This window comes from Betta splendens, chromosome 17 (assembly GCF_900634795.4).
Source record: "Betta splendens chromosome 17, fBetSpl5.4, whole genome shotgun sequence".
Lineage (NCBI taxonomy): Eukaryota > Metazoa > Chordata > Actinopteri > Anabantiformes > Osphronemidae > Betta > Betta splendens.
Genome location: NC_040897.2, coordinates 8,144,677 through 8,169,603, shown reverse-complemented (window position 1 = coordinate 8,169,603; position 24,927 = coordinate 8,144,677). Strand labels below are relative to the sequence as shown.

The following is a 24,927-nucleotide window of genomic DNA, read 5'->3' as shown; positions in this document are numbered from 1 at the left end:
TTGCCTTTATTGTCGAAGGAAGTTGACTAACAGCTGCTGATACAGTACGGCCTCCGTCTGATGATGTCACTGCGCCCTCTGCGCCGTGAACCGCTGCATTTGTCAAACTGATAAGAGGTGAACCCTGGAATTAGGTGAGCTGTCACACACACACAGGCAGCGCTAATGACCACATGACACATCGGCTGTTCGTGAGGCCCAAGCTGTTTATATCTTGTCAAAGGGCATTTTATTTCAAACCGTCTCCACACGGTTGAGCCAAATCCTCCACATCTGTGTGTTGAACTGTAGTTCAGAAGGAATGTGTATATAGGATATTACTCAGGTCTCTGGTTCCTTGTGCTGTATTTTAACTATTTGTGTTCTGACATGTTTGAAGATCTGCTATTGTTAAAAAGACAACTAAGAGCAAATCAACAAAAAATAAACAAGGCCTTTTCTTTACACTTTATTAAGAATGAAATACAACAGCAGGACAAAAAAAGTCATAAGAGACCAAAAAGGTGGATGATTGATCGAATATCAAAGGGACCAAAATAGTCACATTCTACTCATCATGTAAATACAGCCGTGCAAAGGTTGAAAGTGTTTAGCAAATCAGATACAATCGAGTGGTTATTTCCAAATCAAACTGCATAATGCTACAGTATGCAACCTATCTGTGTCAGCAGGACATATTCATTAGCAGAGAGTGCTCGTATGCATGGGGGAGCCCGTTTGATTGGATCAGGCCCAGCTATTGATCAGAGATCAGCGAGTAGTAAACAGAAGAATATTTACAGTACAGATTAGAGGCGACCGATGATTAGTTCTGTCGGATTATTGGACTGGGGATAGAAAAGAATGACGTTAAGCGCTTTGTCTGAAGTACAGGTAAAGAAAAGCGTCTTCACTAGCAAATATTTCATAATAAATAGTAAAATTACACAAAACATAGCAAATATTAGAAAACAGCATGTCAGTAGAATAAACCAGCCAGCTATTCGGGAGCTCTATGGAAAAGAAAAGGAACGGCTACAGTACACACACAGTACAGAAAGCTGAGGGTCGCCGGGGACTAGATGAGGTGTGAGCGTGTGCTTTGTAAACAGAAAACTGGGAGAACGGACAAAGCAGCCGTCGGAACGCCTTCCTCTGGGGTTCTCTCCTCCATGCAACACGCACACTGCTGTCAGTCCGACGCAGCCCACACACACACGGATCCACGCGGATCGGACGTTAAGGGGGGAAAAAATGGAAGGGGGGGGGGGATTAATTAAAGTTAGTGTTACGGTTAGTGTTCACGCGGACCGAAAAAGCATCAGAACGACCAAACTCAGAGAGGAGATTCGTGTTAGAGCAGGAGAACCTATCCATCGGGAGGGGTTAACGCGGGTGGAACGGGAGGCTTCAAAGCAGGCGAGGACGCGACGGGAAGGGCCGCCTCGCCTCGAGGGCCCGGACGCCGGCTCATTTGGTTCAGTAGTAGCTGTGCGCGTCCTCTCTGGCCCGGTGGCCGTCGCCCCCGCGTCTCCGGTGGCTGCGGCGCTCGCGGCGCTGGTTGTGGTGGTGCCGTCTGTACCGGTGGGACCGGCGGGCTGGGAGGACACGGACACAGACGGAAGACATTATAGCCTTTAAGAGTGAGGTCATTAAATGGATTTGGGCCTGGCTGACGTTCGGTCTCACTTTTGGTGCAGATGATTCTGGGCCTCTCCCAGCTGCCGTCGGCCCGGCAGCGCGTGGTGGGGATGTGGCGCTGGTAGAAGCCCTCGGAGCACTGGTAACGCACCACCGAGTGGATGTCATAGTGCGACCTCCTGCGACCCACCAAGTGGGCGTTGTCCACGGCCGGCGGGGTCCCGCACAGCACTGGCGGAAGGGAAGGGAACAGTGTAAATCACGCGCCGGCCGCTAGGTGGCGCCACGCGCTCTGCTGTTGCGAGCGCTGAGCTGAGGCCAGAGGCAGATAATGAGTCTCTGCAGTAGGCAGGGACTACAGCCAAACCACGGAGCCATGAGACCGCAGCCAGACAAATAAATACCCCCCCCCCCCCCTCACTTCCAGACCTTCCTCCGAGTCTTCCCCCGTCTGAGGCTTTTATTTGTATCCTAGTACATTCATCCGGCTGAGCTGGGCCACCGAATTTCTTCTGAGACGAACGGGAGCTCGGAGGAATTTCAGATTCCAGCCTATTTGTGAACAAGGCGGTAATTGGCAATAAGTGCGACCGCAGTTCTGCTGCCTGGGCAAGTGTAAGTGAGCCCCGAGGAGCAGCAGGCGGCAATAAGAGCGGGACAGAGATTGGTATTTCTCGCAGAAATCAATACGCGTTTGACACCGAGTCACAAACGCTTGCGCTTGTAGCCGGTTGTTGGATCCCCTGCTGTTGCGACCTTTGACGAGGAAAATGTGCGAGCGATGAAGACCAAGTCTGAGCGAGCGATGACTAACAGCGCCCGGTCAGCGTCAACGCGCCGTTTATGAAGCTTCGACGCGCGTCTCGCAGCGCGTCGGGGACTCCGGGTCCTGTACCTGTTCCCTTCTTGCAGATGTAGGGCAGGTTGTAGTTGCAGGGCACGTCGTTCCACTTGCCGTCCTCGTGGGCGATGGTCAACACGCAGTCCTCGCCGCCGGCGAAGAAGTTGTCCGGCTGACTCTCCCTCCAGTTCTCGTACACCTGAGCAGCAGCATGGATGCCAGTGTTTGTACAAAAAGGTTATAAAAGACATTCTCTCAATCATCCTCCAATCATAAATAATAGGCTCCTCTACGAGGTTTTGGTACTGTATGTGTGTATGTGTTTTGATCGGAGCTGATTTCAATTACATCTAATCAAATCATGCTCGCAGCAAGTATTAAGCTCTGAGGAGATTATCTTTCGTTGCCTTAATAACTAGACGGGTGAGAGCTGAGCACTCACCTGCTCATTCCCATCGGTCCACTGAAAATCCTCCTCCACGGTGCGATCGTTCAGTCCAATCCACGCGTTGTCGTGACCCAGACCTGGACGATATGACAGCTTGTTGAGTTAGCCGCTGCTATGCTAACACAGAGGCGCAGCACGGACGGAAATGACCTCTGACCTTCTCCTACCTCCAGACACTCGTCATTGTGCCGCGCTGGTGAATCTCAATGCCGAAAGACCAGTTCAGGAAAATTGAATCTAAAATGCTGAGTGCTGGTACATTTGATTAGCTTCTCCCTTAATAATCAAGCTCCATCATATGTTAAAGACCTCATAGTTCCGTATTTAGTGTTTAGTCGTGGTCCTAGACTTTCCCTCAGTTCTGTGGAAGCAGACTCCCTCTCTACCACCATCTGGCTCAGGTGTCTCTGAACCATCTCTACAGAGCCGACCCTGCTATAAACCCGACCTTTGAGCGCCTCCTCTCACCTTCTATTGCTTTATTTAGCAATGTAGGTCATTAACACATGTCTTCTTCCCCCCCGCAGTTACATACCGTTGATGAACTCCTGCTCATTGGCTGAGACGATGCTGCTGAGGTGGGCGCTGTGCTCCCTGCAGTCCTTCTCCGCATCCTCCCAGGTGTGTCTGTGGGTGAAGTATCTGTGGGAGACAGAAAAAATGTGACGGAGGATGAAGATGAGCACACGTGGCCCCGTTTGTTCTCAGTATGAGCGCCTCTCCTCCCCACCTGTAGCAGTGGCCGTGAAACTTCTTCCAGCCGTGTTCGCAGCCCTCTACGTCTGCACAGATCAAGCGAGAGGAGGTGGGAGTCAGCGGCGGCACCTGAAACGACTAGTTGAAGGGCGCGTGAAAAGAGCAGTCGCGGGGACGACGCGGGGAACAGGAACAGAGGAGCCGAGCGCTCCGTCTCGTCGGGCAAAATGAAGAGAAAAATACATGAGTCTGGAAGCACGAACTGTAATTTCACGGGCTCATTTTCAATTCGCAGCACATGTGGCCCCTCTCTTTGCACTATTAGTATTCATTAATAGCAGCGAGGCCCGTGGATTCATTTATAACAGCAAAGGTTAGATATTCATTAATCCTCATTACTATAAGTGCACACATAGACACACACACAGACCTGGAGGAGATTAATCGGTGCCAGTGTACAGTATTTACAGTATATACAGAGTTTATGTTTGAAATACGAGGGGCCGATTTGCCTGTTTTGCTGTGCGAGCGCACGCACGGGGCGGTTTTACTCTCAGCCCCTTCGGCTTCGTCCGGTTCACAGTTAACAACAACCTTCCACGGTAATTAACGGTGTAACCCTCGAAGAGTCAAGAGTAAATAAATGATGAGGACAAACAAAAGCTGCCGTTCTCTTCTGCTCTCTGAATATTAGAGCTATACCTTATTCATCTTTTTTGAGTCCGAACACATCACGGAGTTGCCCTTCATAGTCAACGAACTGTGAAGTTTTAGTAAGTGATAGAGAAGCAGAGCAACGGCAGCATCTAAAAAAAACATTCAAAAAAGCCACTTTGGCTGTAATTTATGAAAAGGAAAAGTGTTTGGGACCTTCAGGACAATTACACCCAGTGTAACAAATGAATTTCATTTAGCTCCAGCTTGTTTGCAGGAGGACTCTGCAGGGCACCGTAAATCTCATGTACGTGTGTGTGTGTGTGCGCGTGTGTGTGCGTGTGTGTGAGTGTGGGGAGGGGATGTTGACTATAAACATGCTCCAATGGGAACTAATACGTGGAAGCGTGCGTGTTTGTGCTGCTGGAGGTTGAGTCAGCGTGCATCACCCTGCAACTCCGTGACACAGATACACTGATCGCCGCAGCGAGACGCGTGTTCGCGGTGTCGTGCTCTGACGGATGCCGCGCACGGATCTGGATTCGTTCCACCGCGAGGGTTTGCAACAAATCCCCCGCTGCCTTCAGACAAACGGGAATTTTAATAAGTTCACAGCGACGCACTGTCCAATAACATGACATTTTACAATTCCCCTCGCAGCTCGGGTAATTCATCGCGCGCGCGCGCGCGCGCCGCGTTCACGCCTCTCACCTTTCTCGCACGCGTCTCCGCCGTAGCTCGGCAGGCAAAGGCAGAGGAAGGAATCGATCTTGTCGATGCACGTGCCTCCATTTTCGCACGGCTCGGACTGGCAGTCGTCGACGTCTGCGGAGGGAGGGAGGGGGGAGAGGGGGGAGGACAGACGGGCTCGGGTTCAGATTAAAAAGCATGCGGAGAGACGTTTGCGGAGACGGAGCGAGGCTGCGTGGGCGCCTGCTGCCGTTCAAGTGCTGACGCCACGTGAGTCAGTCATTAGTGCTGGTTTAAACAGTGAAACATGTCTGTGAGTACATCATATAGTGGTATTATTCAAACAGTCTGAGTCAAAACTGGCAAATTCCTCCCCTAGCGCTTCAAACGCCTTCGAGTGGTTCTTGATGCGTTTGCGGAGCTTGAGCTTGATGTGAAGCACGTCTTATCTCCTCCTTTGTCTCGACAGCATTGTCACATTGACAAAAGGCTCCCTGCAGCCTGCACAATTAAACAGGTTCACGTGCACGTAGGGGCCGGACGCCCGCTCATTTTGACCACTGTCAGGATTTGAAGAATCAGAATACCCGAAACACCTAAATCTTTTAAATCGAGTGTGCGAAAAGAAAGCTGTTTACAAAACTTACTTCAAAGCGTTTCCTCCGAGCTTAAAGGTCACTTAACCAAAGCAGAAATACGAACACTGGAGACCAAGATCTAAACGTGTGAGGCAGATCAAACCGGAGTCACCCCTGGCCCCGCACGAGGCTTCTTTCCATTTCATCCCGCCCTGAGTTGTGTTTTGTCGCAGGGAGTCTATTTTGAACCATTTTTTCAACTTTCCTTTTTTTGCCGCGGCATCAAATGAATTTGATTTACCTTTAATCTGACAGCGGAAACCGTTTATCTGTTGATATAAATGGCAGCACTTTCAAGAAAGATGTAGGAAGATGATACTGAAAGCAGACTGAGCTGCTGTGTTTGCTGTAGAATATTCTACTCCTCCATCAATCAGTGCGGTTTGTCTGAAATCAAACAGCAGTTTAGGTGCATTCATTCGCCGAGAGTTTGTCAAAACGTGTCTTTCAGTAGTACAAAACAACTCCTGTTTTTTAAATGTATTTGTTGGTTTCGATCATTTAAAACCAGCCATAACAAAAATGTGACTCTTACTTCAAAAGTATCAATACATTACAGCAGAAGAGATTAAAATCTGTCTCATAGCTACTAAGGGTGTGAAACCCAACAAGCAGGATTAGACTTTTTAATCATAGTTGTATGAAACTCACACTGTCATTTATTAGAGATTAAACGAAACCCTGTGGGTGTAACTAATGCTCTGATTCAAACTGTGACATAATCCTATATAAATGTGTTCAGTCTTAAAGGAACAAGGCTGGATTTCATACAAAGTGACAGAAAAGTTTTTTACAGTCATTTTAGGTATGTATTAACACTGGAGAAACTACATCTCAAATAAATTATTACAATAGGTACTAAATTAATACTCCGACCTAGAGTATATATAAATGTGCTGTAAGTGACCTAACTCCCATACCACCCATGATGTGTCAGGTCTCAGTTAAACACACACTATTAAAACCAGCTCTTTGTGGTTGGGTATAAAAAGCCTGATGCCTCCGTCCCTCTCATCCATTATGCAGGGGGGAGCTGCTCCACAGAGAGGTAATTCTGCAAATTCTGCAAATCCATAACAAAGCCTCCCAGCATACCCAAGCCTCAGCTGCTGGCTGCCTTTCTGCCACACTCAACAACAGCCAGAAGACTCTGCCCCGAGTAAGTTTAAAGGTGTTCACGGCCTCAAAGCGTCCTTAAAAAAAGACGCGTAATCTTATTATGGTTCTAAATATACAGTATGCAACTGTAAACAAAAAACAATATAATACAGCAAATAAAACTCAATCATCACCTCCCAAACATCTTTATGACTCAGTAGTAGAGTGAGTAATAATGTCTTGGACATATTGAATAATAATAGAGAATGCTAGTTTCTGTTCTGGCAGAGGAAGCTGCAATAGTTCAACTTTCATCACAGCCCTACGTTGACACTGGCCCTGCTTTGAGCCCTGTCTCTCTGCAGCCTCCGCTCCCGATGTGAAGCCCCGCTCGACCTATGGCCGTCTGGAGATGCATGTGGCCTGGTTTCAGGAAGGCGGCGCGTGTGTGTGGGCCGTGTGAGAGTGCGTGCGTGTGTGTTTGAGCCGCACTCACCGATCTCACAGTTCTCCCCAGCGTAGCCTTGTGGGCAGTAGCAGCTGTAGCCCGTTCCCTGAGGGAGGCACTTTCCTCCGTGCAGGCAGGGGTTTGTCACGCAGGGCTCCACCTCCACTGAGAGAGATGAGGGAAATGTATGAGTTGTAAATAAAGGAGTTATTCTGTGATACTGTAAAGGAGAGTAAATGTGTGGAAAGCTTCAGTGATTCAGAGGAAACCCCACCACTGTCCTCTACCATCACTGCAGCGCCGCCATAAACCTGGCAACAAACATATCTATTACACACCCGGTCTCCTTTCAAAGGCATCACAAGCCAGAGAGCTCCAACTTCGCCGTCCACTCAGTGCCATGGTTGTCATGGTTACCATACGGAAAGCGGGCGCTGGCTCTGTCCAGCCATCGTAATGGGCAGCGTGAGAACTTCAGACATTAGGCCTCCTGAACAGAAACGAGCAGACCCCCGGCTGAGCGCCGCGGCCCCGGCATTCACCCCCTAAATGCGTGCGTGTGTGGTCCCCTTTCCACAATTTCAAATTTCCATGTCAATTAACACACTAGCACATGTTTCCCTCCTGAGACGCTCATTATAGCAACTTAAGGCCTTTGAAAAGCACCACTCGTTCATCCTGGTTGCAAAACCTCGGCTGTGGGAGTCTTTGTTCTGCCAGCTCTCTCTCTCTCTGACACGGAGGACTGCTGCGGAGGGGGCGGTGTGTGAGGTTGACAGTGTGTATTTGTGTGTGTTTACATGGTACAATGAGTGAAAATCAATACCTTGGCTATGATTAGCCTCGAGGCCGATACCGACCCATAACTAAGTCGAAGCGGATCTCACATCCTCTGACTTATCATCATACAGGCTACTGCATGAGACAAAATAAATATCCAGGGACAGAAAAAAAAATCAGAAACACACCATTGAATGGCTCCAGCCCTATAGATTTATGATAAACTTTGCAAGCTAATCCCCTCTGCTCATGATTTGAATTCTGCTGAGGTCAGGTGCTAAAGGCAGCCGTGCGTTCCCCTTAATGTACAGCAGTCCGGCCCCGCCTGCACTCTCACCCTCTGCATCAGTCAAGGTCGCGGCGCGCCTTGACAAATATAAACTGTTATGACAAGCGGATTTAGTGGCGTGCGCGTCCGTGCGTGCGTGCGGCCGCCCGTGCGCGCGAGGGATAAACCTCATGCGATTAGTCGTTCATCATAGCAAGCGGTGCGGAAAAATCAATAGTCGGTGGAAGGAGCTGACAGAGTGGACTGGCCCCTGGACGGCACGGTGGCCGACACCAGCACCAACAACAACAACAATAAGCCCACTAATACGTTCATGAATGGAGGCTCACGCTTATATTTTCAGCAATAATCCTGCTTACTTTGTATATTTTTGCATGTTGTTTCTTCGAGTAATCACAGACACATGATGCATAAAAGCTCGGCACTGTTTGTGTGTGTGTGTGTCCGCTGCTGAAGGTCTTTGAATGCAACGAGGCCCCTCTTTTCCTTTTTTTTCACCCCCTCTCATCGATTGAACTGACTGATGAAGTGCTCTGTGATCCAGTCAGGAGAACGAATACTGACCAGCACCGTGAAACGTAACCACGAGGGAGCGGACGTGAGCGAGGACGAAAGGCTGAAAGCCATTACTCGGCCTCCGATCGGCTGCGGGGGCATCAATACAGCTCTTTGTGCAGCACGGATTTCAGCGAGTTTGTTGCCGTCTGCATGCACGGCTTCAGGGTCTCTCCGTCAATCAATCAACCCTAATACTGTACACCGGCGGCACGCAGGGTCGCCCTCGGCCTCTTGCCGATACACTTTACAGCTGTTACAGCTGTTTTCCATCTAGAACCTCCTGTCGCTGTGAACAGGCAGCAGCCGCTGGCATGAACCTCTTTCAGAGGAAGCAAAATAAATCACCATAGAAGTGTGTGATAGCATGATGCCCGAGAGGCCTTCCAGCATCAGGATGTTTACTGTCTGCACTCCCATTATCAAGTAGTAGAGTAAAGTAAAGCAAGTGGTACAGCAGGTGGCTGGCCAGGAGCTCTTCTTGGATATACAGCTGCCGACCTGAACGGAAGATTGTGTTTGTTGGCAGGATGTAATCTCTGCTTCTGGGGGGAATAAAAGGTGTGGAGCTGGGGACTACACAATGCATCTTTAAATAAATAAGATGCCGGCGTAGGAAGAGGAAGCAGACGGAAGATGATTACATGCTTTATAACTCATTTTTTTAATGCCTGCTTTTACCTCGAATGGTCAGGATAATGCTGTACGACTGTACCTCTGTCATGCACATTGCTCTCAGTCAAGCAGTAGTAACCTTTTGATACAGCCTAGTAATTACTGTGCTGGAGAGGCATTATTATGAAAGCTCTCATACACCACGGATCCCTCAATCTTTAATTTTGCAAAAATTCTAATAATTGTTTTTAAAAGTTTTATTTTGACCTGAACCAAAAAGTCCAGGTGAGGAATTATTCACTGTGGTTAAGTTTAATGTGACATCAGAAGGTTGAAATAATATCAAAGAGAACCTTTCTAAAATGGACAGCATCTTACCTAAAGGACCCAGCGTTCCAGTGCTGATGTTGGATCCTCTGCTGCTTTCTTCCTCTATGTTACCAGGTAACATGGCCCCTGAGCCAACAGCATGAGACCAAGTAGGCTCCTCCTCCTCTGGAGGCCCTGAAAGTAACGAAGGATAATCCAGGGATACGTTCACAGCTGCTTTCTCCACTGGAGCCGAGGGAAGTGAGGCCAGGAGTGGAGTGGAGCTATCCTCGCCGTCTGCATGAGGAGACTGAGAAGGGTCCTCAGAAACGACCGCCTCACCCTGTGTTGGCGGATGCGTTGGGGGGGGTGATGGCGAGGATGACGTGGTGTGCGAAGGGGATGAAGGCGAAGGATGTGCGTGGGTTGAGGTGGGTGAGGATGGAAGAAGAGCTGGAGATGGGGAGGGTGTTTGGGATTCAAGCAGGGACTGAGATGGGGACGGCTGAGAGGTGGTGGCCACAGGTGCTGAGACAGTCGGCACCGATGAGGCTGATGGTGAGGGAGAGTCAGGTGGAGTTTCTGCTGGCATAGATGGTAACAAGGACTTGGTGGGTGTTTCATAAATGTCTGCTGAAATAGATGGTGATGGGGACTTAGAGACTGATAGTGTTTCATGAAGGTCTAATTCAGCAGATAAGGATGGTGCTGGTGATGTGGATGGTGTTGGTGATGGTGTTTCATTGAGATCTGCTGGAACAGGTGGTGAAGGTGAATGTGAAGGTGAAGGGGATAATGTATTTGTTTGTCCATGAAGGTCTGATGAGTCAGATGGCGACGAGGATGGGGAAAGAGTTAGTGTTCCATTGTGGTCCAGTGTCGTAAGAGACGATGGGGATGGAGATGCAGAAGGTGTTTCTTGTAAGTCTAGTGTAATTGCTTGTGATTTGGTCTCGGGAGGTAACGTGGCTTTAACAGTTGTGGCCACCGCCGTGGGCTCCACGGCACTGGTGGGGGTTGTAGTCGCAGCTGTGGTGGTGGTCTGTCCTTTCCTGTGACCCCTCTCTCGAGACCGCTCCCTGGACCTCTCTCTGGGTTTACTCGTCCCCACCAGTCGCCGCGAAACCTGTATCTCCCCCTTGGCCTCTGCGCCGGTGACTTCCCCGCTCCCCTCGTCCTCCTTTTTCTCCCTCTCCTCTGCCCTGCCCCGGTCTTCGCCCCGGTTCTTCTTCCCTCTTCCTCTTCCTCGGCCGGCTCTGGAGGTCACCGCCTCCTGCCTCCGGTCGCCCAGCTGGGTGGTGGTCTCCGCTTCAACACGGACCCAGGCGTCCCCGCTGGAGGAGATGATTTCGGGTGCGGGGTTGGAGGTAGTGCTCATGTGTGTGTTTGAAGTCTCCCAGGTCTTGGAGCTCTCTGTAGTCACAGGAACAGTAGAGGGCACCAGGGTAGATGCAGGATGAGTGGGAGAGACTTCAGTGGCTGGTGGAGTGTTCTCCTTCGTAGGACGGCTGACCCATGGTCCGCCCCAAGGGAACGAACCTGCCGAGGGCACTGAACAAACAGAAGGCGAAGGACGGGTAAAGTCAGGAGTGCAATCATTGCAGACATGAAAGAAGTGCACAAGATAAAGTCAAGAGTGACAAAGTGAAAGTCATCTAATGGATTCTCTCTGCTTTGCTGAGACAGACAAAACAAATACTTCTAAGCTGCGTGAGTTTCCCTCCATCACTGCTACCACTCTTTAATATCATCAACTGAGCTGAGACATAAAGAAAGATCAGTGCTAACGTGTCATCTAAAGTCTGAACATATTGTCACTGTGGTGAATTAATCTGTATTTAGGTGTGAGGGGCAAATATTGAAGCCATGTCATTGACAGTTAACTACAGGCTGTTTAGACAGGTCAGCCATGATAAATCGCTGCCAGCTTGACGTGTGAGCTTTCAAAACAATATCACACTGTCATGTCAAAGTTAGCTGGTGTAATTTCCCCCTCATAAATGCCATTCGCTCCCCTCTCGGGGCCTGAAGGCAGCATAAGCAACTAACCATGCAAACTAGTCGGTTCCCCCGGGCTCCGAAGTCGCTCGTCTGAAACCTGTAAAACCCCTTTCAGGCTTTCATTGGAAGCTAAAATGAATAAATATGGGTCAAAGCCTAAAACCCCTTTGGTCACACACGCCGGCACGCACACAGAGACACTCTTCCAGTAGGGCTAGACACAATATAAATAAGCGAGTGGAAACCACTCTCACTCGCTGCCAACACATAAAAACCTAAACCCACAGGGTGCAGAGTGGCGAGGAGCAGGTTGGTTTCACCGCTTTTCCATCGTCTGCCTGTGTCGCCATTTGAGCGTGTAAACTATATTTGTAGATTATTCAATTTCTTTGAGAATATAAATATTGCATGTGTGATATAATTAACAATGCTGGAGCAGTGGTGTCAATCACAGCTCATCAGTGACTTACAGGAAGGTCAGCAGGGCTGCTGATTGACTCTGTACAGGAACAAAAGCCTCTGCACTGCTACTCTGCATCTCTTATTATACCTCTGTGCTTCTCTAATGAACAATGTCTAAATGTCTCTAATCCTTTAGAGCCTTTTTAGTAACACATAAACACTTTCAGGGGTAAAGTCAGAGCACCCTTTGAGTTCAATCATATAAAGTACTAACTTGCACTTGGTGACTCTGTTTTTGATGGATCTAGCTCTTTGTCATCCTTTTTTGTAGCTGCCTCATCATTTCCCGGCTCTCCACTTGGCCCTTGGGTTCCCGCCTCACTTCCAGTGCCCACTAGATAATTCCATGGCTTCCACATAGATTTTATGATCTTTGAGATCACCTGCAATAAATAAGTGATAGAAACACGTTGTAGCTAATTTAACAACAATTAATTGATTATTTTACTCTAATATTAATACATTTCAAACTGATAAAAAGATGATAAAAAACATGACCAACCTTCTTCTCCGTCGCCGTTGGGTAAACTGGCGGTCGGAGAAACTCCTCAGAGTCGGGTCCAGGCTCCAGTGGATCTTCCCACTCTAAGGAGCTTTGTCCAGGGATAAGCCGGAGGGTTACATAGGAGCCTGAGAAGTCAGAAGACCAGCGATCTGTGGCTGAGGAGACAAATGGGCAAAGCGTGATCTCTGGAGGCTTGGGCCAATAAAAACAGTCCTGACAGCCATCGGTATTAGCCTCACATTCATCAAGGCTGTGAAGAACGTCCTCCTCTTCAAGGTCGACCAGTCCCGTCCAGTTGGACGGTGAGACATCGCTGCCACCCGAGGACCCTGCACGGACGTGCGCACCAATGACTATAACAGTACGGTTCCATGCGTCTGTGTGATTCTCAGATTAATCAGATGCTTCACGCTGCTACATAATCGCAGACAAATGTACAACCTGCGGTGGTGGCGGCGTGCTGCGTAGTCAGCTGGGTCCCCGTGGAGTCAGCATCAGTTGAGCCCGTGAGGTAGCTCCAGGGTTTCCACAGGGATGTGTAGATCTGAGAGATGGAGTCCGCATCCTTCAATTTACCTAACAAACAAGTTGAAATAAGATTTGCCGTTCACATGTCAGTCACTGAGGGATGTTATTCCATTTGCCTCACAGGCTGTTTTTTTACTTTGCAGGAATCGGAAAAGCACCAACAACAGCCTGAACGGAGCGACTTCAACAACCCTGCCTCGCTTTGTCTCCCACTGCTTCTGTCAATCCAGCGGTTTCACAGAAACACGACGGTGGGATAGATGGAGTGGCTCAGAAATCAGTTGCCATAGCTACGACAGTGGCAATGACATTTATTGTTGCTACATTCATATCACGCAAGGCTCCAACAGCAATATAAACACTTGTCAAATGCATGTGTTTATTATCATTATTTTCATCTCCACATCTGTTTTTACTCTGTTGCTGTGCACAATCACTTTAATTATGGAGGAAGAGGAAATGCAGTAAATATAACCTCTGTAGCAGTAGGCATCATAGAGAGCGGTGCCGTTGTCAGCGGTGCTGTTGGGTGTCACGGTGCGGACCCCCGGCCGGTTCCCTCCGCAGTCCGGACCGGGCCACGTCACCGGGTAACGAACGCTGCCATCAGACAGCCAGCCAGGGGCGCAGCTGTCCAGGCCGGCTCTCCAGGCCAGATAGAGCTGCCCCACGGTGGCCAGCTGCCCCCCCAGCGACACGCAGCGGTCAGAGGCCGAAGACAGCGACAGCCGGCCGGGGACGGAGGAGTGGAAGACCTCACCTAGAGGAGGAGACGAGACGCAGGAGCTTGTTAAGAAACATCACCCCTGTCAGATGTGAGCATCAAACACCTGCAAGGGACAGGTGTGTGTGTGTGTGTGTGTGTGTGTGTGTGTGTGTGTGTGTGTGTGTGTGTGTGTGTGTGTGTGTGTGTGTGTGTGTGTGTGTGTGTGCGTGTGTACCGTCCAGCTCTTTTGCAAAACAGTACACGTCAAACAGCTCTTTCGGGTCCCTCTTCCCGTAATTCCTCACTCCAGCGGAGTACTCCTTGTGTCCATAGCAACCAAGCTCTGGCAGCTGGACAGAATAACTGTGGAGACAACAATGTGGGAGTTGCAAATAGGAAGAAATGGGTTTTACTAATCACAGAGATTACCTTTTACGAACAAAATGACATTTGACTATGTAGATATTATCTCAGTTGAATATCACCATGTTTTCATTAAGATCTTTAAAGGTCAGTCAGTCAATAATATTTATGATCTTTTAAAGAGGATACATGCAAATACTAAATATAAATAAATAAATAATTCAAATATGAAATTGAATAGTCATCAGTGATTCTGTAATAATACAAATATATGAGGGTCGAAACGTGCTGTTTAAGATCCTACCGCACGGTCTGATCGTCCAACCAGCCGGCTGCACAGCTGGCGAAGCCGTCATAGTACGCTGCCCACAGTTGGGCCGCGGAGGCGATCTGGGCCGAGTTCTCCTGACAGACCCGCTGCGCGTCGGCAAACGAGAGGACGTAACGAGCGCCGGGAGCCTGGTAGTGGAACACCACACCTGCAGCACACGAGAGGCCGCCGCGTGAAACGCCACGCGGTGGTTTTTATCACCACTGGTCACAATGAATCGCTTTTAGCTGCAACAGTAAGTTATCGCTCCAAAGACTTTAATTACGAGAATTAATGTCATCATTACACAAGTGGAAAACTATTATTTGGTTATTATCATTCATAATTTGGTGAATCGATGTTTAATTCTGAAAAAGCAGAGCGGGGGGGAGGGGGGCGCTTGGCGGCGCGCCAGGTTTCATGCCACCATTACTTATCTTGCAGAGCCTGCAGAGCAATAAAACACATAAATCAGGAAAGTTGGAAGAAGAATTTTAAGTGTTCTGCTCAGAAGCTGCTCAGTGTGTCAGCAGCATTTCTGCTTAGGCTGAACGTACTGTGCCCTTCAGACTAAACTTTCTCCATCGGCGACCGCCGTTCTTACCCGAGACCACCAGCGGCACAGCGTCCCTCTCATAGTCGTTGCCCATGACAACCTGACAGTGGTAAGTGCCTGAGTCGTTGGTGCGGAGACTGGAGATCTCCATGGTAGCATTCAGGGGATTGGCAGCGTATCCTGGCAGCGTGATGCGGCCAGCGAAAGCCTTATTCACCTTGATTACATCACCTTTGGCACAGAAAAGGAGGATTCTTCATTACAAATGGCTCAACGCGGGAGCAGTTTTCTTTTTGGGCAGTGGGTCAGCCAAACACAAAGCCAGACAACTCTGTACATGTTGTAGTCTACATGGAGTCAGGGAGTTAGGTCCACTGACCAATCGGAACAGAGTGGGATGAAATTATATACACTGTATTGATTTAACACCCTGTGTCAATGTGGCCGCAATTTGTAGACACACAACTGAAATATTACAGTAGCTCAGGGATTTAACCAAACACTAAGATGTGAAGAATGACTCTAGGTGCATCAGTTGACTTTGCATCTATTTACAGTTACAGCCTTAAGATAAATGGCTCAGAAGCTGCTCCCGTCAGCGTCTTGTACTTTGTCATAGTCTTTGCTGTGAAGCCCTTCAAGTCATACGTTAAATGCTCCAAGCGGAGCCGCAGAGGCCGCTGATAACTGTCTGCGAATGACCTTTTCCTCTTATAGTGCACATTTTCATCTGCTCTACATCGGGCCGTCGTGTCTTTGTCTCACCTTTGGCTGAGAGCACCATCTGCTCCAGAGGAGCGCCCTGCCCTCCCGCAGGCGGGCTGATGCGAGTCCACAGAAGGTGAGGAGGCTGGCTGGAGGCGCCGGCTTGGAGGGTGAAGACACAGGGGAGGACGGCTCTGCCTGCCAGGGTTTGCTGTACTGTAGGGTGGGTGATCCTACGCATGTTCACTATGGAGGAGGATGCACCTGGAGCAACAAGCAGAGAGCGGAGCATAACTGGATCCTGTTATTATTCAGCAGCCACTGTCTGGTTGTGGACTGAACAGTCAATGAGGTATAAATACAAGGCAGCTGTAATGAAGGGAACTTAGGGATCAGATATTTAACAACAAAAAGCTAAATTAGCCTCACAGGTCACACATATGGAAAGGTTGTTTCATACTAAAAAGTCTAAAAGGCATTATCACAATAAGACTTAGGTTCGTGGTCCTGCAGGTTGGTAACACCAGCTGACTGTGGTCAGTAACCATGACAACTGCATCATCTGGACTGACACATTGCTCCAACCAGCCTCCTTTGTGTTTATGCGCCTTGCTTTAACATAGCAGACCTGAAATCTACAGAAGGTTGAATTTGTTAGTTGTTTTCTAAAATCCGTCTCCAAGTTTCTATTGGCATAATCACAACCGAGCTGTCACCATGACAACTGGGCTCTCGACAAACGAAGACCGTGAAATGTGGATGAAATCCTCGTAAGTAGCTATTAAAAAGACCTTGAGGTCAGGGGTTAGCAGAGCTGTGATGAAAACCCACACATGTTTACTTGCTGATCCATAAGACCATCTGTGTGAAAATGGGGACATTAATTGTAATGTGCTACTGTGCCTGTCAGCGCACCAAGAAAGGCAGGAGACAAAATCTGAAGGCATTAATAAGCTTAAAACGACTTTTTCAGGGATTTCTGCATTTGTCTTCTTGTCTACCATCACTGCTCCTGCTTTCATTGCTCATCAAACACACCAGTCTGTAGAAAACTAATATGGGCTTTAACAGGAGAACCTGTTTAATAAAAAAAGAGGCCGTCTTATTGGAATATCGCACATGGTGGAATTGAATCCCCGAAAGATATTTCCATCTGCATTTAGATTGGATGGCTTTCACAATCTGAACCCCCCGAGAGCATGTGAGAGCTGAAGAACGCCCCCCCCCCCCCCCCCCCAAAATCAGATGTAATCACAGATTCACAAAAACCACAGAAAAGCACGAGAGGCAGAACCAAACGAGAGGTGGAGGGAAAAACACTGTAACGGCATAAGGACCTGAGAGGTGCAAAGCGAATTCTGTGGCGTGCTTTTGACAGGAAGCAAAGGAACAACCTACAAAGAGGAGGAGAGACGGGAGTGACATGAATGGATAGTCTCCGTCATTAACAGACACTGTCTGTTATTCCTGTCAGTTCTCCTCTAGACTCCACTGAGCTCTGTGAAAACTGGGAGGATGGTTTTAAGCCTCATATCACTGAATCTGCAGCTCGTGTCATTCAACTGGACCGTTTCATATATTTCCATACCCTGAAGCAAATTATGTCACGGAAACATTTGGGGAGCGTCAACCAGAGGCAGTGTTTTTGGGAACGAGCGATGCCCTTTGTGCTTTTAAAGATGCTGCAGGCTGACCGGCGGCCACCGCGCATGCCAATGCAACGAAATTAATTAAAATGAAGGAGAGCGACTTATCTTCGCTACAGACAGCGAGCGGCTGCGTGCAGGACCTCAAACTGGCGGCACGAAGCACCAGAGGCCGGCAGCGCTGCGATGTTCCCTCTTTATGTTCTATAATTGTGAATTTTATGCGCACTTCTAATGGAACAGATGGTCGACTAAACTGGCATAAATGGGTCTGGAGGTGTTCCAGGATCAGTCCCACCGAGCGTGTCTGCAAACATCCTCAGCAACGCGCTTTTCATTTACAACACTTTCATTTGCACATTCTTGTTCAGTGTATTTATGTCATTAGAAGTAATTATGTGGCAAGATGTTTATTCTTGCCTGTCTTCTTTTATTCTTTCCTCCACTCTCATTTTTTATCTTTTTCATCCCTTCACTGCTCCGTTTTTGGCTCTAAACGCCCAGAGACACTTTCCTTTATATACGAAATAGCTCATTACTTCACGCAGCACCTGGAGACAAAGCGGTTGAAGGAAACAAAGACCGAGAACTCACCTAAATTAAGCAGCAGCAGCAGAGAAAAGAGGCTTTGCCACCGAGTTAAACGCGGACTGAGCTCCATCCTGGACCTGCGGAAAAAGACAGAGGGGAGGAAACGCCGATGAGATGGAGCACAGAGGCACGAGGAAAGAGGGGAAAGAGCAAGTCACGCTTCCTGAACAGCGGTAGCGCTGCGTGTTTCCTGACTTTCACCTGGATGTTACTCCTCTCCTCCAGCTCCACTGGTGATTGTCAGCAGCTTTTACACGCGGAGGGAAGGAGCGTCTGCGAAGGCCCCGCGGGCGAACTCACTGCTGATGACCTTCACACCTCCGTGAATGAGCCCACCGCTCGGACGTTATGTTATTCGTCGTAAACCAACGCAATGAATTACTCACGTTGACTTCATTCGCTGGATTATAGCGTTATACAAAGCCTTTAACACAGTTCAGCGCTGTTTTTACTCACTTCTTCCAGATCCTGAGCTGTGACAGGAACTGTCTGTACAACGTTAGCAATGCAGTCAAGGTGACCTACGAACCCATCCTCCTGAAGATGAAAGGATGCTCAGGTGGATGCATGATATTCACTCTCATCCCCTATGACTCGCATGTTCCCCTCCCAGTCTACCACCACCCACGGCCACACCTTCGCACCTTGCATTTCTCCGGCGAATGGCCGTGCAGTGCTGCAGTCAAGCTGCATAACACAGAGGAAATCCTATTACACATCAGAAATGAGCTGCTGACTTGGCCAGAGGATTTTGGCTCGGAGCCTGAAGCAGAAAGATGCCTCGCGCAGACCTTTATTGCCCCGCGCCGGTATGAAACAGGGACCGCGATGGCGGTAAAATAATGCTGGATAGAAGAACACACCGTTTGTGACGGCGACGCTCATTTGTAAGCTGGTAAATTACTGACCAGACGTCAGAAGAGAAAAGGTACTTTAAGCAGTTAAATGCTGGATGGTCTAGATTTCAGTTACATAAAGTATTTAATGAATTAATCCAGAAATGCAAATGGCCTCTTGCATTCACCAAGGTAACAGCCACTCATGCCAACAGCATCCCTGATGCACAGAAAGGGGATTACGCAACACTGGTTCAACCCTTTACAAATGACAGGAATAATGGTGTCTCTCTTCTCTGACCATGTGAAAGCTCAGTAAAACCTTCAGCTGAATAAAACCAGCATGCGAGGCAAAGAAAAACATTCCTTTCAAGCGGCGAAGGCCTCTGTGAGAGCTGCCAAACTATACTGTCATTAAACAACAATTTGTTGAGCGATTCCTAATAGTGGGCGAGTCGACCGAGTCGGTCTTGGACTTTTTGAAAAAGAGGATTTGGGCGCCAGTGGGCGCCTGCTGTGGTCCACGCTTTGATGCAGCGCGTCTCTAAAGGTGGGTGAGGACCTCGTGACGGGCTGTGACAGATTGGCGGTGAGCCGTTGGGTGAGGGGGATTTCTGGGCGCCTGGAGCGGGTCGCGACACCGAGGAGTTGGCCCGGTCCGGCAGCGGGCGCCGCGTCCCAGGGCCCCGGGACTGACGCAGGCCCAGCTGCCGCCGTCCACAGAGGCGGAACACAGGGTTCAGCCTGTGGACATGTCTGTGGATGAGTGCCGACGGACAGCAGCCATTCAACATCTCACCGGAGGGGATTTACAACATACAGCGCTGGCCATTCAGTCACACCAGCAGAATACTAACCAGCGCCTTCCTTTGTTGAGGAGGAGGCATCAGATGTTGCGGACGCCTCCCTCTAAATCGCCCCCTCTTCACGTTTACAGGCACAGTTGTGTCTCGGGAAGAAAAGAGCCAGAAGTCTCTAAAATGCTTCAGTGGACTTGAATGTGGACGTCCATCTGACACATTTTGGCCATGTAGCCTGAATAGGACGCTTTCTCAGCACATTGTGAGGGCCAGTAAGCGGAGTGACAGCGATCTAAAGAGGGCTAAGAGACGAGGCTGGCAGACCTACATTAAGGCTCAGCACCGGGCTGTCAGTCAGCTGAGGAAGGGGAGCGAGGGGAAAAAGGGTGGATGTTGTTGGAATATGCACGCGTGCATGCGTGTGTGTGTGTGTGTGTGTTCAGCGGCTATGAAGGTTTAGTGAATCAGGCCAGGTTGGGTCCCAGGACACGCATCAAACCACACTCGCGAGGTAGGTCACTGATTCACATCTACTCTTACTGGACCAGCACAGGCACCGGGCCCCTTTGTTAGGTGGACTGGGACCTGGCGGGACAACTGTTACCTTCAGACAGTCTCAAGCAGCGGCACGACAGCTCCAGATGAGCTGGTAGACAGACGGGTTTTAATTGTTCTGCCCCATTTGCGCTTTGTGAGTGAAGCCAGTTCATCCAGAATAATAAAAACATAAAAGCAGAACGGGCCGAAATTAATTGCTCAAGAAAATTAAAAACAAAGACCCTTGAAAAAGGGGGCCGAGCTGAATTAGGTATCCGCTTCCTGCACACAAACGCACAGATAGCCTTTGTGCTCCGTGAGCCTCTGTGGTGACTAATCGCACTCAAAAGCGGCTAATGACTCATGCAATCCTGGCCTGGGCTTCAGATGGAGGGGAGGCGTCTGGAAAGCTGCTGCTCCCTCCAATTCAAGATTACACACTCCATCCTTTCACACTGACACCATTGATCTCGCTGGGCATCGGGAGAGAGGTTATTTAAACGAGCTCGATAACAAGCCCAGAAGAGGCCGAGCTAAAGATTTGGCCGGAGGAGTTCGCAGCAAAGCACAGAGAGAGAGAGAGAGAGAGAGAGAGAGAGAGAGAGAGAGAGAGAGAGAGAGAGAGAGAGAGAGAGGGAGAGAGAGAGAGAAGTGAAGTATAGAAAGAGACACAGAGGAGTCACTTTTAGCTCCTATTACTTATTCAGTAATGAAAATATTGTAGGTTCAGAGAAAACACTGATGTTTAATGCAGTTCTCAGCAGTGATTCACTCGTACCTGAGAGAGAACGACAGCACTTATGACATCCATCTGCTGCTGGTCCTCCTGTAGAGCTATTAAGCTGCTGCGGGGCTACATTCACCAGACCTGCCGCAGATGATCTCAGCTAGGCTCATTTTCTGCCTCCGTCTCCGCGCTCTCGTTGCCTCGTCCTGGCACCGACATACGTGTGCTTTGCCGCGTGAGCATGTGAAAAGGAGCAGTGTTTTGGCGTATGTTGGCGAGTGCGAACTGGAGAAAGGAAATCAATTTAAGCGCAATTTCATTATGATAGCGGCGCCGGGTTTTTTTTTAGTGAGAGGACAGAACAGAAACCAGGCATCAAACACTTAGACACAGAGTGATGTGTCAGTAATCAACTGATCCTTTTGAATTTCAGGGCATCACAGAAAAACCTGTGAAGACTGTGAAGATAAAGGGTTTGACCTTGAAATTATTTTATTCACATTACTCTAATTGGGGCTATTTCAAGTTCTGGTTCTAGAGGAGTATATATCCAATGCCTAACTCTGTTATTGGTCAAGTATTAGTTTAATCCACTGCTGTGACTGAGGGCAGCAGTGCCTTCAGTGTCTGGGGCTGTGAGAGTGACCACTCCAGCAGCTGGGCTCTAAAAGGCTCCAGAGGTCAGAGGTGAGGGTCCTGAGGTCGATTCTTGGTCACAAGGCCGATAAAGGCTCAGGTGCTTGAGCGGCAGCCGGCATCGTGAGTATATTAAAATCTACACAGTCCCACACACTCACCGCTCATCAAAGCCTCCATAAAGGCCAGATGTTTTGGTCCACAGGCAAAAGTGGTCAATAAAAGTAGCTGGGAATGATATAAAATAATAATGCACTTGGTATTTGTTACTCCATCCAAGAAAATCCTGTTTTTTAATGATGTGCTGAGTCTGTGGAATATCAATGAGATGAGGAGAGGAAAGAAAGAGCTGTGTCCTTCAAGTGTTTATCACCAGGGCCTCGTTCTCACATCGGCAGCTAACGTTAACGCGGAACTGCTGAGCGGAGATATTTTGAACAGCGTGACAATGCGGGAAGAGGAAAATCACAACTTCCGTGGCCGCCGCACCAACTGTCTCTGCGGAAGTGGGAAGTTGTTTAGATCGCTGCATCGCATACGCTGGAGCCGCATCAGCTCCAAGGCCAAACATTTGTCTCCCACCAGTCACGAAAGCAGAGCCCCCAGGGCCAAAGACAAAGAGGGGGAGCTTTTTTCTTTGTGTGGGGGAGCCGTTCGACTGTGGTCTCATCTACGCTTGTAATGATTGGCCTGGTGGGCTGTTTTAGTCCCTCCCAGACCAGAGGCTGAATGTGATTGATGGGTCGCTTTGTCCAGCCCCTTTTGGGCTTTTAAGAGGATTTCTATATTCCAGAGGAAGAAATGGAGGCTAAGTTGGCGTTGACGTTGGCCTGATCGTCCCAAACCCAAACTGTTCCCTGCTCTTCTGTTTGGTAGAACTTTTGTGGCGAGATCGTTGGGCTTTGAGATTCAGGAGCTGTCCGGTGCTGAAAACACGGACAGTCTCCGTTACTGTAAGTCATTGTCAGACAAGCCTGTTCTCCTTCTGGCGGCGAACGGAGCACGGAGTTCAGAGGAAATCATACGAATCCCACTTCAGAGTGTTTCTCAATGTGCTGTTTGTGATTCACAGCGAGGACGAACTAAAACAAAGGCTGCTAAAAAGGCGTCTCGTATCGCGTTCTGAAACCAAATTAACACATATTCAGGGCATCGTATGCCTGTGGCAGTCTCGGAGGTGAGGCTTATTTTTATCCTCGGCTGCTCTCACTGTGCTGGCGCTCATTTACATTTATATAGTGCCATCATGTCAGCTATTAACACACAATTAGAAGGAAAATGCCATAATCACATACAAGTCACATGTTGGAGTGAGAGTCACATCAACCACTGACTAAGAATTACTTTCTTATTCTTTCCCTTTTACTGATGTTAAAATGCACATTATGATCAATAAGAATAAGTAGAAACGAGTCTGGGCTCCATAAAATAGTATAAACTCTTAAAATGGTACAAAATCAATTTTTTTTCATTTCAACAATAAAACGTTTGCACACATGTAAGGTTTTTCTACTTTACTGGGCCTCAAAGCACTTTTATTATTTGGTCAAATCTGCTAAATTAATTTTGAGAAATGCGGGTTTTTTTGCATTAACAAAAGCCTTGAACATAATTTTTAGCTGTCGGCTAATTGGCCACTTGACTCTTGCTTTCAGTTCATCTATCTAAAAGCATCGCGTGACTCTCTTTCCACCTTCCGCTGATGCGAAGAGACTCCTCAAGTTGCAGACGGCTCCCAGCCAGACGCGATAAACAATACGGAGGCATATCGAGTGCAAAGTGAACAGCGGCGGCGGCGGCGGCGACGAAGCAGCTGAGCTTGTTCTCTATTTTAGAACCAGACTCGCGCCCCGATGCCTCTGTTCGTGCGAGTGCGGTCGTCCACGGGCGCACGTAAACACACAAGCACTCGCAAACCTCGTGTGTCTGACACACACACACACACACACACACACACACACACACACACACACACACACACACACACACACTGTAAACTTGAAGCGGGTGCTCTCATCCACAGATGCTGTATCTCAGTCATCTCTACCTCATTCATTTCCTCATCTGGATGCGAGCGCATAACGTGGCGTTGCCCAGCGAACCCCGTCCTGTTTTATGGCACCGACCCACAGCTGGTGGTGGGCGCACTAACAAGACCAAAGAAAAGACTTGGACTCCTCGAGCCCGGAGTGCTGAATGGGAACAGAATGGGCTTTATTGGGCTGCAGGGACTCTCATATTCTCAGACAATGCCGCTCATTTGTCAAGGTGACCCAAACTGCTCTCGTCCCTCCCTGTGATTTGTACATGCCAGCGCTTGTTTACAGAGCAGACTTTAAGAGACCCGCTCCCACAGCTCGACTCGAGGCAATCGCTCATCCTACCGCAAACCTTGTCTGTTTGAGAATAATTCCAGCTTTGCAGGTGCAGAGAAAAAACTTGGTGTTCGCAGTAATGTGCCATGAAAGCGACATCATCGTTGCTGTGACAGCCAGCTGACAGCTCTGGAGGAGGCCCTGCGCAGGATTTGACTCTGGCACTTATTCAGCAAATGCTGTTTGCTCGTCAGAGGACTCTGATTTACATAATAGATTTCACAAACACCTGCTCAGGCGTTCGGATCTGCTCCCACCCCCACACACGCACGGACCCATTCATTTAAACGGCCTCGTCTGTGAAGGAAGGTTCGGACGATATGAACCGGCTGAGTAAAGTTCTCCTAAGATGCGGACGAGCTCTCTAGAGGTGAAACTATGTAATGGAAACACTAACAACGTTGGAGATTTGATTATTTATGCATGCTGCAGATATAGACCAATATTAAAAGCCTTAACAGGTAAATAATTAAAGATATGCTATTTGTAATAAGACCACCGATTCTCCACAAATAATACTCATATGTTTAAGTGTATTTAATGGATGAGCGGACTTGCTCTTGTTTCGCTTCAGCGTCTCCATTGTGAGTCTTTATTTTAACCCCTTTGACTCATCTTCCAGCAGCTGAGCGGCGTCTTTAGATGTGACACAGTGACCGGATGAGCGACGCGATCAGACGTGCGTGTGCGGCTGCTTCGTGCGCCGCCGCGAGTCCTACCTTGCGCGATAAGGCGATTTCTGGCGCAACCCTCTGGAACGCGACGGGCAGCCGCGCGCACCGCGGTGCACGTGCGGACGGGAGCGGCGACGAGGCGACGGGCGAAGCGGCACTTGGCGGCGGATCCCGGACTCTCCTCTCCTCCTTCCCTGCAGCTGCGTCCTCCTCGGCGCGGCGAGCGGCAGCCTATGCGCCGTTCGCCCCTCTCTCGCTCTCGCACACGTCGGCGGAGGCGCGCGCACG

At 48.9% G+C, this 24,927-nt stretch overlaps 1 protein-coding gene across 1 annotated transcript; it reads right to left on the bottom strand.

Annotated features, from left to right (window-relative positions):
- Positions 1-435: 435 nt before the first annotated feature.
- LOC114844136 (neurocan core protein-like) lies at positions 436-24,927 on the bottom strand. Its single transcript, XM_029131240.3, has 20 exons — positions 24,685-24,927; positions 18,058-18,131; positions 15,878-16,081; positions 15,161-15,343; positions 14,551-14,725; positions 14,119-14,246; positions 13,653-13,937; positions 13,091-13,225; positions 12,889-12,978; positions 12,647-12,804; positions 12,359-12,527; positions 9,751-11,232; positions 7,182-7,298; positions 4,971-5,084; positions 3,640-3,691; positions 3,445-3,551; positions 2,904-2,986; positions 2,516-2,660; positions 1,669-1,851; positions 436-1,577 (listed from the first exon to the last, which is right to left on the bottom strand). The coding sequence occupies exons 2-20, from the start codon at positions 18,122-18,124 to the stop codon at positions 1,459-1,461; spliced, it is 3,996 nt and encodes a 1,331-aa protein (XP_028987073.1). The 5' UTR covers positions 18,125-18,131; positions 24,685-24,927; the 3' UTR covers positions 436-1,458.

Coding starts and splice junctions, on each gene's coding strand:
- LOC114844136 (XM_029131240.3), bottom strand. CDS start 18,124: ATGGAGCTCAGTCCGCGTTTAACTCGGTGGCAAAGCCTCTTTTCTCTG. Junction 14,726..15,160: donor TGTGCCGCTGGTGGTCTCGG/GTAAGAACGGCG, acceptor CGTGTGCTGCAG/GTGTGGTGTTCCACTACCAG. Junction 1,852..2,515: donor CATCTGCAAGAAGGGAACAG/GTACAGGACCCG, acceptor CCCTTCCGCCAG/TGCTGTGCGGGACCCCGCCG.